General features: G+C 37.5%; 2 protein-coding genes across 5 annotated transcripts; both read left to right on the top strand.

Moving 5' to 3' along the window:
* Positions 1-4,002: 4,002 nt before the first annotated feature.
* LOC103723465 (outer envelope pore protein 21B, chloroplastic) lies at positions 4,003-11,292 on the top strand. Of its 4 annotated transcripts, none has more exons than XM_039115390.1 (5): positions 4,003-4,279; positions 5,246-5,320; positions 5,426-5,578; positions 7,313-7,411; positions 11,025-11,292. In XM_039115390.1, exons 1-5 carry the CDS (start codon positions 4,187-4,189, stop codon positions 11,106-11,108), a joined length of 504 nt encoding a protein of 167 aa, XP_038971318.1. In that variant the 5' UTR covers positions 4,003-4,186; the 3' UTR covers positions 11,109-11,292. The 4 variants fall into 4 exon arrangements, with proteins under 4 accessions (XP_038971318.1, XP_038971317.1, XP_038971320.1 ...); XM_039115389.1 differs by lacking the exon at positions 11,025-11,292 and adding an exon at positions 7,571-10,565; XM_039115392.1 differs by lacking the exon at positions 5,426-5,578.
* Positions 11,293-16,579: 5,287 nt separating this feature from the next.
* Positions 16,580-17,252, top strand: LOC103723457 (RING-H2 finger protein ATL80-like). Its single transcript, XM_008814370.3, has one exon. The coding sequence runs from the start codon at positions 16,634-16,636 to the stop codon at positions 17,198-17,200; it is 567 nt and encodes a 188-aa protein (XP_008812592.1). The 5' UTR covers positions 16,580-16,633; the 3' UTR covers positions 17,201-17,252.

Here is a 17,252-nt window from a genome sequence, read left to right as displayed (position 1 = left end):
TATCTAAAAGCTATGCATCCAACCAATTTCTAGACTATTTTATCGAATGTTGCTTAAAAGAAGATGTAATCATCATGGGCTGGTTGTTTTGTGATTATTTTATTAAGAATTTTGGGTTTTCTAGAATAAAAAATAATAATGAAAAATGGCCTTTTCTTTTTTCATCTTTTAAAAGTTTTCCCAGGTTTTCGGATGGATTTGCCCATCTTTCTCTTTAAAATAAAGTTTTCCCGGCTTTTCCTTGAATTTTCTCTGTTCTACTGCGGCAATAAAACAAATATAGTTTCTATGATCTGAATATCGTAACACTTTTTGCCGACTGTTTTTCTTTTGAAGGATTTCTTAGGTTGGCTTGTGGTCATATTAATGGTTCTTCGTGTATATTTGTTTTGGGTTAATAGTGAGTTGCACCTTTTTAAATTTTGGTTACTCCCCTTTATTATTGGTTCTACCAACTTGAGTTTCCTCTGTTCCATCAGTCTGTTCTCTTAGTGGAAATTATTCTTCATCTTGATTTTTTTTATTCATGAATTACATGCATTGAAGAGCAAGCTGGATTTTTGGGGTCTACATGGGGAAAGTTTGCTATTTAGTTTGCCCGCAACTTATCTATTCTGTATTTTTGCAGTTGGCAAAGTTGTAACATTGCCTCATCGTTGAATGGATTTGAACTGCAGTGGTTTAGGGGGAGACGCAAGAAAGCTCTGTTTGAAGCTCTTGTGAAGGTTAAAGCTGGTATGAGCTGAGAGCACATAGTTTTTCTAATTACGAGCTTAGAATTAACCACATAAACTTAAATTTTCTTTTTCTGTACCTCATACTATTATACTTCTGAGTTGTGATCATCATCCTTGGTTACTAAAGCCTCTACCCTTTGATTTCTTTGTGGCTTCTTTTTGAAGTTCATCCATGAATAGTATAATGCACTGTTTATAGTTTCTTTATAGATATTGCTAATTTATGTGTCTCGACTGTTAGGTGATTCGTGCGGAGTTGATGATTCTTGGTTTCATCTCCTTACTGCTGGCATTTGGACAAAAGTACATTTCTAAGATTCGCATACCAGAAAAAGCTATGGATACCATGTTGCCATGCCACCTTGATGAGGAGCAAGTGGGAACAGAATTAGCAGAGGGTGGTCACCACAGAAGGCTTTTGTGGGATGCAATAATAGATTTATATCCAAAGCATAGGTTTTTAAGTGAGGTCTCATCTTGGTGTCCCCCATTGAGTAAATTAACACAATATTGTGCTTATAAATTAACTTGAATAGCTTTTAGTGGAACCAGGGTGAAAAGTGAAAAACAGTACATAATGCCGCTCAATAATAAAGAAACACAATATATTGCATCTTTGTACAAAGTTAGATAGGGATTCCTGTTTCCACTCTATAATTTATGAAAGATTCAGATTCAATAGCCCATCTCTTGCATTTTTTAGGCATGCATCTTTTTCTTGACAATGTGGATGTGGCATCTTGTAATATCCTCCTCTTGCAGGTTTGATCACTGTTAGTTTTCTCAATTGAGAAATGTAAATGCCAATAGAAATTGTTGTCAACTTTGTTGATTATATCTTTTTTGTAGGTTCATTTATCTCCTGGCAGTAAGCTTGATTTTCAAAAGTATATAAAAAGGTCACTGGAGGATGACTTCAAAGTTATTGTGGGGATCAAGTACAAGCGATATCTTTGCAGTTCTTATCAACTCATGTAGCAAAGCATGTCTATCATGTTTCACCACACCAGAGAAGTGGAGAATAATTCTTTTTTATCATGTTCTGCTATTCAAATGACATCTCATCATGGCATTCTTAGACTGTCAGATCTAATTATTTCATAATTGCATCAACCTGAGTTCTTATCTCAGCATGAAAAAAAATTGAAGAGTAGGAATGGTTCTCATATTTCATGGCATCTTGTGTGGCCACCAACACTTTCACAACCACAACCTATGCAATTTCTACCTTTTTTGGGTTCTTTGCAGAGTGGGTGTCCAATTTGTATGCAGCTATATTACTCTTCCTCTTTATGCACTTGTATCTCAGGTAATCTTTTCTTGATTTATTTTTCTTTGTATCACATTTCAGTTTTAGGGATCTGGCTTATGTGGGGGGTGTATGTGTGTATGTATGCATGCATGTATGATGTACATTCTCCTACTTGAATTCATGGAATGATTTATGAACAACAATTGGGCTTCAAATTCTGATATGGAACCCATTTTTCTGTTCCAGATGGGTTCACACATGAAGAGGTCCATTTTCGACGAGCAGACATGCAAGCCCTCAAGAAATGGCACCACCAGGCAGTGAAGAAGAAGAACCCACCAAAGGATTCATCAAATTCCCCCTTGAAGTCCCCAATTACGAGTCCAAGAGCGAGCCCAAACCCAGCCCTGAAAACTATTAGGAGCATATCACTAACTCCAGGCAGGAATCAACACTCAGACCCAGATGCATTAGATGCTGTAGTGAAAGCACCAACCATAAATAAGACTGACCTGCTAACTGGATCAACTGAACATCATCAGCATGTGGTAGAACAGAATGGCGAGGAAGACAAGTTCTCGTTTGTAAAGCTTACAGATCCATAATGATGCATGTAATACAGCGAGTTTATACTTTCTAAGTTTTGTGTGACTTGTTAGAAAAGTTTTGGTGTTTGAAATGCATGTGTGAGAAATGTATATTTATTTGATATGCTGACTGGTATTATATAATATGTTTTACAGACAATTTTGAAGTGGAGACATTCTTCAGTAATTTAATCTGTTTGATTATAATCAGTAGAAATATCCTAGGATTTTGCCATCCAAAACAAGCTCAGAAGGGTAGGATTGGGCAGCAATCTACTTGCACAATCCAAACAGTGATGGGCAGATAAAGGAGTATAACTGAGGGAAGGGGTTGATAGGGGTTCAATGACTTGCAGGAACACTGTTTTTTTTCTTTTTTATAAGCAGACTTGGAGGAACAATGGTATCCTTGATCTGTTGAAGAAGAGATTATGGTAGTGATGGCTGATCATAAAGGAGCTGTCCATGATTTTGCTGTTCTGCTTTCTTTTCTGAAAAATTTACATACATTGAGGGGAATTACAAATTAGTATGTTCACAGCCCTTCCTAGAGATATTGATCTCCCCCTCCAATCTTTGACTCAGCCAGCAGACTGAAGAAAATTGGATCAATGCAGACAGGTTAGGGCTGAATAAATTCCAAAACATTATTACCCTTTGAGTGGGTTGCCCCTATTGGATTTCTACTGAGATGTTTTCAGCCCTGGCCTTCTATCCTCCCTACTTTCTTGGCCCATTTCCATTTTGATCATCTCCTATGGTAAGGAATATTGCAAAATTATTGTTCAGCAATGAAAATATCTATAATTTAAAATGTAAGAAACTAAATATTGAATTTATAGAGATCAATATCCTGGGACATACCAATTTGCATCAAATAAGATAATAAGAGCTGAAATCTCTCTCTCTCTCTCTCTCTCTCTCTCTCTCTCTCTCTCTATCACAATACAAGTCTTATGCGTTCAATATTATCTTTTTTTTTATATAAAAATCTTATCTTATTGTTTGTCACAGAGGCCAATGTCTCTCAAAGGCTAATTTCCTCCACCCATTTTAATCTTTGCAGCTACTTTCAATTTTTAACTAATACACTTATTCTGATTCTTGCTCTAAAGTAGAGAACTAGATAATAGGTGTAAAACTTAACCATGTCTACAATATCTTTTTGCTAATGGAAGATGATTTTAAAAAATTAGTGTCATACTACACTTAATTGATAATTTTCCTACGAATTAACTGGTGGTGCTATTAATGTAGATTTAATGAACTTTATATCTGCATGCAACGAAGGCTCCAATTTTTTTTTAAAAAAAAGAAATAGTTTACAATAATAAAATCTACTTTCATTTAACAAAGAAAATAAAAGATGAATTAATTTATATTCTATATTTTTATAGTCCCCTCACGTGCATCACGCGTGCCGAACGCTAGTCCACGACAAGCTGCGCTAGGAATTGGAGCCTGCGAGAAGCCACGCGAAGGAGGCAGAGGGCCTTATAATCCGGAAGGGCGGGAGGCGACGGACGGCCTCCGGAATCTTCTTGGGTTTTCTCGTAGGCTCCGCTAGGGTTTCTCGCTTCTCTTCTCTTCTCTTCTCTTCGAGAAGCGCGATGGAGACGTCCCTGAGATTGGGTGGCGATTCCAAGGCCCTAAGAATCCACGCCAAGGAGAAGTTTCCCATCGATTCCGGAGTCCACTTGCAGGTACACTCCCTCCTCTCGTCCTTCTCTTTGTTCTTTGATTCTTTCTGTGCCTCCTGGTTCGTTTGGATTCGCTCCTCCCTTTCTGGAGCATCAAAATCCGTGTTTTCTTGGAGGAATCACCTCTCTCCGGGATGGCTAATTCTTAAATTCTAGAGTTTATACTGATTGGGAATGCAAACATCTACTCAAATCTAGGAAAGCTTTGTGAATTTTATTCTGCGGGGAATGAATGAAATTTTAGTGGCTTGCTTGCATTATAATTTCCTAGAATTATTTTAGTTCCTTGGTCTTGTCTCATTTGATATGTGGGATGTTACAGGATTACTGTTGAGCAATTCACGATATTTTTGCACAATATTTTACTATTTTTAAAATGAATTTTTACTTGAAAGGAACAGTCTAATAGGTCGGGATCTCAAGTGAAAAAAACATTGGGTTCCCCCAAATTATATGTTTGTCTCCAGATCAGTCCACTAGTGCCTGAGCCCTGGAATCTTAAAACATTAAAAAGATTGTGGATTTTTCCCTCTCTCCTGATTGTGTTGATTATTATCAGATAGCATTAACCTGTGATTGCCAAAGATACTCTGGATTATGATTAAACTCCTAAGCTAACAAGATTATCTGATATGATGCTTCTGATTGTTTTCATATGTCTTTCAAATTTTCGTAACTTTTTTTTTCCCACTTTTCTTCTGATGATGTGTCAGAGATACCTAGATTCATTTCAAATGTATAGTTGTTCTGTGCCACTCTTTGCATGTATGTTCTTTGTTGTATTCCACCTACAGGTGACTATAGTTTTGTTTTACATATTACCATGGACTATACCCAATCAGATGAATGCTTTTCCCAGCTAAGCTTGCTCTCCATGTTACAATGTGGTTATTTTTTGTTTGACAAATAAATTTTCACCAATACAAACGTGCGCCTTCTTAGTGAAATCAAACAAATATATTATGGCAGGCTCATGGAGAAATTGATACCAGTACTGGAGCTCCTAGCTATCTTGCCTTGATCGTCCGGAACTCCTATCCTGAGGTAAGTTTCATGATCTGTTTACCCTGTGATCTCATAGTAACAACCACTGGATGGTCACATTCCTTGGCACTTGGAGGTAAAATGTTCACTGTTCATATTATATAGTTATCAGCCAGCGTGGGTGTGGGGGTTCAGTTGAACAAACGCAGTAAGGTCGGTTACACCATTCGAGGGAAAAAGGCATTTCCAATCTCATATGATGGTCTTGTAGGCATCAATGTCAAAGGGATGTATGATGTTGACAAGGATCTTAAAAAGGTGAACATTATTTATGCAGCATATTGGTATATTTTGATAACATCTGTGAGTAAATTACAGTTTTTGCATGCACACTGTTTCCTTTTTTATTATTTTTCTTTTTATTGTCTATATATTAAATATCAAGTTGCATTCAATTCATCCTTGTTATTATTTGGATTTTGTTTTTAAGTTGTTATTATTGGGACTTAATTTTAAGCTCTTGTATTTAAAATCTTCTGATGCTTAAGTTTTAGGATTCCTTTCCTAACCCTCACTTAGAGGTGGAGCACTAGTACTTTAAGAGTTGCATTGTTGCTTTATGAAACTAGCACATGGTTACATGCAGAGGTAAAGAAAGAGTTGTAATCACGTCCTTATTAATGGTGAGGTTGTATTCATGCATGTTTGTGCGTTAGCTCCCTAATCCTGTTTGTGGCCAACTTTATATCCATCTCAACTTCTCTGGGATATATGTCAGGGCTGATTACTCTAGAAAACAGCCTCATAATTCTCATCATCAGTCATCCAGCACCTCAATTTATTTTCTTGTTGCCACTTAATGCCATTTTGTCCTTTTTGCCTCTCCTTTAAGTACTTCATCTGCCTATGCAACATGCTCCTTCTAGTATTGTGAAGTTTTTGCCACCATAATTAGTTTGCAAACATGTGCACGACTCTAACAACTGAACTATCAATACAAGTCAATCTTCAAGGGTGAATTGCATTTACATTGCATACAACATTACTCGTAGAAGCAGTCTATGTGGCAACATATGCATATGTGCCTCGTAACTGCACTGCATAGGGACTGGGTGACTTTTGCATGGAGACAAGTCTCATAGTGGGTGTCCAAGTGGGCCACATAAGCCCAAGCCCTATATTTCCAGCCATCCAGCTCCTTTACATTTGGTCTTATATTTTTTTCTGATTTTTTATTGAGTTATTTCTGAATTTTTCTGTTCTTTGTTAATTATTATGATTATTTTTCTTTTCATTTTTTAAAGGATAAATTGCATTGGGACATGTCTAAGTGGTTGCATAAAATTTGCAGGATGTCTCATTCGTAGAAATACATATAAATATTGGATTATCCAGAAAATCGATTGATTCCTTCTTATTGTACCAAGATTGGTGCTCATACTATTATCATACCAGTATAGTATGGACTGATACATTATTGCACCATATCAACACATGGTACACCTTTAGTGCTGATGCTGCAAACAATCCATGTGTTGGCATGGGTTGGTATTGAGGGGTGTACCGGTATTGGTACCTTGTCGATACAACATGGTATGTTCAGTATGGACTATAATGCTCCTCTAGTTGCTTAAATCATTGCCATTTAGGCACTATGTGGTACCTTGACCACCTGCTTATAATGGATGTGTTTTAAAACCTTCTTCATAGATATAAAACTATAATTTAGCTTCTGTGAAGCTTCTTCTTTTTGATGTTTTGTGAATGTTTTTACTTCTACACATTGATCACAAGCACTGCATGGTGCAAAGTATCTGGCATTTAAATAATTTAAGTTAATGTCTTCTCTATTTCTTGTTTCTTCTTTCTATATTCAATCAATTTTTATATGCAACTACCAAAGAAATGATATAATTAACAGTATTTTCACACCATTTGCTTCTTCATTCTGTTTCGAAGGTTTGAATATTGTTTGACTGTTCTTGTTGATTGCAATGATGCGCCGAAGGATGCTTGACATTGCTTTTAACAATTCATTTTAACTTCATGCAGATGAAGCAAAGAGGAGCAGTTGAATTTGCTTGGAGCATATTCAATTTTAAGAAGGACCAAGATGTGAGAATTAAATTGGGATATGAAGTATTTGACAAGGTATTTATTTTTCCATCTATAAGCATGCATTAATGGGAATGTTATATGTTTAGTTTATTTATTTTTTTGTGGAAACATAGTTTTGGGACATTTTTAATATATCGTTGAATTTAATATTGAAAAATATTTATCTCAATACCGTATATTTTATTGTTGCAGTCAAGAAATTCCTGGTTGCTTTCTGCTAGCATATCCCAAGGTTCATTTAGTAGCTTTTTTTTGCATTTTGATTTTTGCAATTTGTCCAAAAATGTAAACAATGTCTGGGTTAAGAAATATTCAAATGGATTACAAAATCTGTTATCAGAGCATCTTTGATCTATCTATTTAAGGTGGCAAAGTTTAAAAAAAAAAAGAGGATGAGCTTGATCCCATTCATTGGCTTCATGTGTCCTACTTTGCTGTTGATTCTCTGTTTGTAATAATGTCTTGTAATTGGTAAGTCTTTTCCAATCTTTTTACACTATGTCCATCAAATTCATTTTCTGTAATCCCTGCTCCCCTCTTTTTGAGCTTTTAACGTGAATCTCATATTCTTTATTCATAGAGGCTATCTTTGTGGGGCCAAACTATATTTTATTTCCCCTTTCTTTATCTTTATTATCTTTATTCCTTCTCTTTTTAAGACCAAAATGCCACGAGAAAATTCTAATCAGATGGTTGATATTCAAAGCTGATTTGCCTTTCGAGCAATAGATGGGGCTCTAATTTCATAGAAAATCCAAACATGATATATATATTTTAGATTTTACATAATCTTCCTGCTTAATGTTGGGTCACTTGGAAATGTTGATTTTAAGCCTCCTAAATGTTGAGTAAATAAGAGATTCCAAGAATTAATGAACCATGCAAAATGTTCCATGGATCCTGGTTATGTTTCCTTTGTTTTTTGTTCTCATGGGGCGTAAATTGAAGAGAGATGGTTACTTTTGTATTTATTAAATCTACAGCAGCATGTTAGGTTTTTACATTTTGCATCATCTTGTGATGTTCATCTTTACTGTCGTTTGCTTTAGACCTTGCTTTTCCTCATATACGATTACAAGTGGCAGTCATGGTTGGTGACATGGACAAGATAATTAGAATGAAGCCCATACTCAACAATGAGATTTTTGGATGATCATTGTTGTAGATCTAGGAAGGAAAGTTGAGATATTAACCAAATGCTGATCGATAATGAAAATTTTTACATGTCATAATCAAGCACCAAGGACTTGTTTCATGAGTGTGTTATGCTACCACAACTTTGTCTTCTGGAGGTCGATCTTGGTATTCAGTAATCAAAACCCTTCTCACTGCAGCTGAGCTACTGTTATAAGAGTTTATGGCACCATAAAGTGTACCTTTGATTGAAGAGATGCTAAAAGGTTGCATGGTATAGTTAATCAATCCCACTAAGGGTAGATGGAAGAGACCCATTTGGCATACCAATTGAGGAAGACAATGATAAACTGAGGCTGGAATAATTTAGGAGAAGTGTGAAGGAATATCTTTAACCTTAAACTACTCAAGGTTCTTTGTGAATCAAATTTTCTTTAAGTGGCTCAAACTTGAGGGGAAGTTGTATTAGGAATTGATAAGGTTTTTGTCAATCCTGGAACTGCTAACTCTTTGCCTGATAGGGTGGATCATGCCTAGGTTTTATCGCAAGACTAAAAGTGGCTAGGGGGCAGCCAGGGGTTGCCTAGTGTGTGTGGATAGGTGCCTGGAGGTCAAAGCAGCCCCAAAACAATAAATTACAATAAATAAATACAAGGAGAAACCTTAAGAAAAGGGGTTACAATCTAACAAGTGAAACATAATATATCAAATAAGATGTAGTGAATCAATAAGTACCAATTTGCCAACACCCAACAACCCATCACTTGCAAGCAATTTCGAGACAGGTCAACCCAAAACCCAGAACATGCTGAAACCCATTTAGACTGCTGACTCAAGTGGTTTAAGCATTCAAACCAGCTGACTTGGCCAGTCCACTAACCCGCTCGGGTCAGAACAAAAAAGAAAATAATTAGTGCAATATCCCAACCTCATCAGTTTGACCCTGAACACCAGCCTACCTTGCTTTCCCTTCTATCTCCATCCCTAGTCTTCACTGGCACTCTAGTCTTATTGATATGAGCTGTGTAGGTGGTGCCTTCTTTTTTCCCATCTTTCTGCAGGTATCATAATTCTTAGTGGTACATCTCTTCATCCCTCAGGTGGCTATCTTGTAAAGCGATGCCTGAAGCTTGCATTAGTAATCGGATAATAAATAATTGGAATTTTAGATTGATTTTTTTGTCTTGCTAGGTGTACTGGCAAAGTACAAGAGTTGGTTTCTTGCATTCCCCAATCAATAACACCGAAATGTCTGAGGCGTTGGTCCTTTACATTGAGCTACATACAAGTTGGCAATATAAGAATAAGAGATGTCTCAGTCGAGTTCGTTAGATTGGAGATAATTTAGTTCCACTTGAAACTAGATGATTACAGGGCAAAGGTAGAGCCAACATCAGCCGAAACTTGCAAAGGCCATGTCCGATGATACTAGAGCGATGGATTTCATGTGAGCCATTAGAGTGAGTCGAGCCAGTTAAATGAGAAGGTTACAGGTCATGGCAAACTATGACACCTAGTTGCTTGCATTGGTGCAATGAACGTTCGTGGAGGGGAGGCAGTTGAATGAGATGTCATGATGGGAGCAGCCCCCGGTGTCGAACTGGAGTACGCTGGGGAGTCACAGGAAAAGAAGCTTTGCTTTTGGTTTTACAAACATATCATGCGTGATGACACCATAGGATGGCCTCAGGAATAAATAATGATTCTATGCAGTTATATGAGGAATGACAGAGGACAACCCTGAAAGTGTAGAATCAGTGTCATGCAAAACCAATGCCAAAAGAGGCTGGATTGGGGCCAAAACCCATCAAATCATCAAATACACTAAAGTTTTGAAAGATGAAGAAAGAGACATGGATGATGGTTTGTGTCTGCTGATGCATTTGGAAGCGTTGCAATGATGTAGTAGGTCCACTATTATGGTCATCATGCAATTACAGTAGGTTATGGCCCTCTTGGATGTATTAAGTGATAAAATAATTTTCTGACCCTATTTGCCTGCTTCTGCATGGACTGCAGTTATTTTGGATTAAATGAATGACTCTTACAATGGCTGTTATTTGCTTTTATTCTGGGAAGCAACAGTCGATAATAGTGCCATTGCCGAATTTTCTCCAGCTTTTACCAAGATTTGAGTGAAAAACATTATTAAATTTAGTTGAACGGTTGAAATGTTGAATAAAAGTTGTTATCATTAAAAATCACATATCAAAATTTCTCCAAAATTGTTATTTATAATAGCTGTTACTTTAAACCTTAGTTTATATTATTTTGCTGGTTCTGAAAGCTTGACCCCATAGATTGATGTTTATTAGAAATATGATTCACAAAATGGACTGCTAAATGGACTGTTAAGACAGCATTGGTGGCAGCATGGTTTTGTTATGCCCTCCTTGTTGGGAGATTTTCTTTGCCTTACCAATCTGAATGGGATTTGCTGCTATATGATTAAACAAAAACAGAAGGAGTGGGGTTGTCAAAGTTGCTTCACTGACAGTGGTTTTCATTGCAGATGCCATATTTCCAGGTCAGGGAAAATAATTGGACACTGAATGCTGATATCAGTGGTAAATGGAATGTAAGGTTTGATATGTAATCCTTCTAAATTTCAATGTTTAACAAGAGAGGAAACGTAATTATTTTGTTGAACGTAGGCCTTCCTATTGTAATCTCTTATCGAATAATCCTCTCCAAGATGTTATTTTGTCAGTTGACTGCGAGACCAATGGCTGTGTAATTCTTATTATTATTATTATTTTTTCCCATTACTCTCCATATCATTTAACATCCAATATTTATAGCTTTCAGATTGTGGGCCTTTCCATGTGTTTGTGGTTTGGCCGTCTAACCGTTGTATTTTTATGTTTTGTCCACATCATCTTCGGCGGTCCCAATAGTAACTAATAACCCGCAAGCCTAATTTGATTTCTGGGTTCACATATATCCATAGATAACACTTTTGTCTTCCTCCTAATCATTCCTATATATGTGAATGATAACAATTTGTGTTCTTGTATTTATGCGATTTGGTTCTAGGACTAGTAGTTCCGGGATCGACTCCTCAAGCCGTGCAACAAGAAAAAGCACCATTTGTTCCGGGTTCGAAAAAATGTGTCTAGTTCGGTATTGCGACGATCGAGCTATTCAAATTGGAACTGGATTTAGAACCTTTTTTTTCTTTTGCTAAAATGGACTTGAAGCTGTTTGGCAAATATTGTATATTTGATTCCATGCATAAATTTATTTTCTTCTCTACAAGTTTCAGTATCTGGTTGGAACGCCAAACAGCTTTAGATTCGGGCTCTCTCTTTAGGGAAATTTTAAAAGATCAATTACACGTGTTGATTTATTTTTGATCAAATTTTAAAAAGTATTTCTCACTATTCAGAATTGTGAAGCTTTCCTTCAAGATGTTCTCATCTCCCCCATTTCATCTTTTGTTGAACGCTATGATGAACTCATGAACACAATGTTTTGTTTAAAAACATAGCTCTCGTTAGTGTTGCCTAATCCAACTTTACTCATATGCAGATCTTTTTGCTGTTAATATCTAATTATCTGTCTCCTGTGGATCAAAAATAATCTTGTCCTCCCTACTGAGAGCAAAGAAAAGAAAGATGTGTATGCAAGGGAGCTTTTAGTCTCCCGATGTGAGGTGGACGAGAGATGGAGACATCTCCTGCTTCGGAATATTTGGGCGATGGTGAGTGATGAAGTGGTCTTTCAAGCTAAACGTGTGTTTAGAAAGATCAATGGCACAGCAAACTGGATGGCTTCTTATGTGACTTGCCACTTCGGAGATATTTCATGGGCTGAAAAGGTAGAGTTGCCTAAAACACTCTGAGATTTGTTGTTTTATGATGTTATTGGGTATATCAGTACTTGCAAGGTATGAAATGCCCAGAGGAAGAGAAAAAAGAAGAAGAAGAAGAGATGAGAGATGGGAGAACACGTTATCGAAACCAAGAGCAATCCCAGAACCTAGAGAACCGAAGGGGACCTCCACCATATCGTAACGAGGGGGGCTTTACGGAAGATGAAAGGTCACCGCCACTCTCACTTCCCACTTGGGGTCTGTTTCTGGAAGTAGGCCCGAGTGGCTGCCTTTTCAGTACTTTTGAGTCCACTTTCTCGCATGCGATCGCTCAAGGTAGTGCCTTCTATCTCTTAGAATGTGCTCGAGGGTAAGGGGAGATGTGGACTTTAGTCAACTCTCCACTCACCTTTGTCACTCCATTTAGATGTATCGAAAGAATCTTATATGCTTTTTGGTGGCTTAAGTCTAAAAATCATTGTTCTAGGAGATCGGTAATCTGGGAACCTACTTTGTTTTGGTTCTGGCATGGTATCTCCTACAAGGTTGGAATAGGGTGAGATGGAGGAGGAGGCAATAGAATGAGCCTTTTCTTCTTACTGTAATGCCATATTGCTGTGAGAAATTTGTTTTTACTATAGGGAGAGTATGAGATTTTGAGGATGTCAAAATCTGCTTAGAAAAGGTGATTTCTAATTTTCTTGAGATCATCTTGTGTTCAAACTCTTTCAAATTCTGTCTAGTTGATCAGCCATGGTTAAATTCAAGTGCGTTTCGCCATATGATTGTGGCACTTAAGAGGGAAAATGAACTCTGTTTTCCAAACTTCTCCTTTTCTTCACATCTTTGCTTCAGCCAGCATCCCCCTTGTAGGAGATATCATGCTGACATGACAGAGCGTCCAAAACAAGCCGTGCACATCCCCACCCAACTCACGGTGGGTTGAAAGGTTATCATCACTATGGTTAAATTCAGATCAAAAACAGACAGAAGAACAGACGTAGCTTTTCCTCAAATAAGTGGGAAAGATTACTTTGCCAGAATGAGCGTCAACATGGGCTTCGCTCGTTCAAGTAGGTCATAAGCTATGCTCCTTTCGCTTGAATTCGGTTCATAACTCCCCGATGAACTAGGACTCCCTGGTAATGTAAGGAAATCTATGTACAAATAGGCCACGCTCAGGTTGCCACCACCATTCCTTAGCGGAGAACATATACTCATGTGTTTATCTCTGGCTACTTTACATGAGGGGCATAGTTTTTGCAGATACATAAATTATTCCTATGTCCCTTTGCTATTGTTGTGCTCGTTCCATATCTTGATCTTTAAATTACATGATATCAACGCAAAGGATTGTTATGAAGAATTGTTGCCTTGGATCCGACCTTTGCTGATGTAATCTAACCGGCGAATCGATGCACAGCCAGCTGCTATAGCTTGGCCCATGAATGCACGTCCCATGCTGTTGAGCCTAGCGAATTGTGCGTAACATGCGGGCATCCATCTTTGTTGGTAACGAACACTAACCCTCGCCCTATATGAATAATACCTAGGGTCCTCAAGTATGCAAACTCTTTCTCAAATCTTCACTATTTTCTAAAATTGTTGCATGATTTTGGACAAGATATGGCGATCTTTGGTATTTTTCTCTTCTATTTTCAAGTCCGACCCACAATTCCGACCAGATTTGTTCGTCCGAGCAAACCAGTCCAAGCACTCTGAGCAGGACTAGCCAATCACCATTCACCCGTGCATTCAATTTGGTCGGATTGGATTTTGGCACGAACAACACCAAATCTAGAGCTATATTAAGCAAGCTTTCTTTACGCATTGGGATTGTGGATTGAGGCCCTAGGTGCAAAGCGTGTCGTTGGTGACTTCTTATTTCTAATCTTTGCTTGTTACTGCTAGAATATATAAGGCTCATGCGCCTCCTTCGAAACCAACTATAATAAAATCAGCGAGCCACCTGCCTGCCCATGCGTCTTAACCTTGTCCAATTGAGTCGAAAGAACTTTGCAAAGTGGTTACAACAAACCACTTTTGCAACTTCTGCACCTTCAATAGAGATACCTTCGCACCCTGAACATTTATGATTCGAACCACATGATGCTAATATGTTATATAAGATAATGTAATTCGTCAAATTGCACACTAGGGTGTACTGGAGAATTATCATGTCAATTAGTAGCTAAGGTCATTAAGGACTTCCCACTCAACATATTACCTTTTTGTATGGTGACAGAAGATATTTCTAGTATGAAAGGTGGAGGAAGATGACCTTCATCATGATCAGATGACTTCATCCACATGGCACAAATTGATTATAATATCACTTAACTTGTTAAAGATGCCAAGGCAACAAATCGACCTGGTTCATCGATGAAATAATTAACACAATTAAATCAGAACAATTCAAGGTGCCCAATCCTGAGCTAATGCCGGTCCCTAGCGGGACCAACTTAAGTTGGCCGCATGCAAATATCTGCCAAAATGGAGGTGGACTGAAACAAGTCATTAGTGCGAGCCCCCCAAAAGCTAGCCCTCCAAGAAAATTCCTCGACGTGTCAGTGAGGACGAATTCCATTTGAAGCAAACCTTTTTGAGATGGGACATTTCACCAGTTATGTTCATGGAATGCAATGAACTAGAAAACAGAGAGTTATCTTTACCACCTATAGTCAAAAAGCCATCTTGGAGGGAATCACCAGGGTTTGATTACAAACCCACTGCAAGCCTCTTCCTACTCTTTCCCTAATCATGTTACGTTGACCTTGTGAAGGTAGGCCATTGATCTGAGGCCTCCATGCCCAATAACTACTTAGGCACCATTTGGTAATACTTTTGTTGGGCAAAAAAGTAATTTCAAGCCTTCCAAAAGATATTTTGGCTTTGCTGAAGAACTGAAAAAGATCTATTTAGAATGGAGCTTCTCCCCAAAAGTGCTTTCTGTCCAATATAAAAAAGTTATTTTAGTTTTAATGAAATTTTTCTGATGACGAAAATATCCACAAAAAATTTCATACTACATCTTATATTATATCATATCATATAAATTATTATACTATAAATATAATATAATAATATTATATTATATTATACTATTATGTTATACTATTATAATATATTATATTATGGTAGTAATAGATACTTATAATATAATATATTCTTATAATACTATAAGCCTAATATAATATACTATGACAATTATAATATTATAGTATTATAATAATAATAGTTATATAATGATCATATAATATCTTATTATTATTATATTACATTATATTATTATATTATATGATTATAATATAATAATAACATATGTTATTATAATATAAACATATAATATCATCTATTATAATATTATTATATTAATAATAATATAATATAGTATATTATATTATTATCAATTATTAGATTAGATTACAATACATTATATTATATTATATTTCTATATTATATTACAATATTATTATATTATTTTTATTTGATATATTAACTTATAATTATATTAATATTATATTATATTATAATAATATTGCACTATTAATAATACATCATCATATCATATTATATATTATCATGTTATATTATTATGCTATAGTAGTCAATATTATATTACACTATATTATACTCCATTATTCAGTGTCTTTTATTGTTATTTTATCATTCTAAAAATATTTCCTATTTTGGTTACCAAATACATATTAAAGTTTTATGGTACTTTAGAAATATAATTACCAAATAGCAAATAGCTCTTTATGAAAACTCTATTTCTAAAAGCCTTCAAAAGTTTTATTTTCGGAAAGCTCTACCAAAAATTCCAAAAACTCTACTACCAACAGCAATCTTAAACAAGACTTTAATCTTCATTGGAGAATGAACATTATATAAGATTTGTATCTTGAATTGGCGCTTGCATCAATGGCTACACATGCTTGCATAGCATCCAAATGTTATAGTTTCAAGTTTTCTATGGTGCATTTTCAAGTATTTTGACTTGGAACCTTTTTCTAAAGGAAAAGGTGAAAAAAAAGAGAAGGGGGGGGGGGGGGAGTTGCATTTATAAGCTACACACTATATATATATATATATATATATGAGCATCCACGTAGATACCTATACAGGTAGATTAGGTGTGTATATATATTTTAAATAATGATATATTTATATATTATGGGGGTTTCTCATACACTTGGCACTCCCAACTCCTTTTATAATAATTAGGACGAACCTTTTAGACTCTCCCTATATAAAGTAGCCCCATCCCAAGCTCGCAACATCGTCTATTTCTATTCTCCGAACCAATGCCTTCTCCAACGAGGTTTCTCCAGTCCTCCGACCACTTACCAGCGGCGGAGCCGCCGGTTTCCCTGGCCGTTGACTCCGACGTGGTGGTGATCCTGGCGGCGCTGCTTTGCGCCCTGATCTGCGTCGTGGGCCTCGCCCTCGTCGCGCGCTGCGCCTGGCTCCGCCGCTCCTCCGCCTCCGCCCAGCCGCCGGCGGCGCGGCCAACCAAGGGGCTCAAGAAGAAGGCCCTCCGCTCTCTCCCGACGCTCTCCTTCGACGGTTCCACTGCTTCCGCCGCCGGCTGCGGGCAGCTGGCGGAGTGCCCGATTTGTCTCGCCGAGTTCGCCGCCGGCGACGAGATCCGGATCCTCCCGCACTGCGGCCACGGGTTCCACGTCGCGTGCGTGGACACGTGGCTCGTGTCCCACTCGTCTTGCCCCTCGTGCCGCCAGATTCTCGTCGTCCCCGCCCCTTCCCGGTGCCCGACGTGCGGTGCCACCTCCGCCTCCACCGCTGCCGCCACCCCCACCGCTGCCGCGGAGGGCGGGGCCAAGTTCGGGGAGGACGGCGAGTTATTACCCTGAAGTAGCTCCCTCTCTGTATTCCCTTTTCTTCTCTTGTGGGAAAAAAAAAAAA

This window comes from Phoenix dactylifera, chromosome 18 (genome assembly GCF_009389715.1).
Source record: "Phoenix dactylifera cultivar Barhee BC4 chromosome 18, palm_55x_up_171113_PBpolish2nd_filt_p, whole genome shotgun sequence".
Taxonomy (NCBI): domain Eukaryota; kingdom Viridiplantae; phylum Streptophyta; class Magnoliopsida; order Arecales; family Arecaceae; genus Phoenix; species Phoenix dactylifera.
Note: the sequence above shows the minus strand (reverse complement) of the source record. Positions and strands in the feature narration are given on the sequence as shown.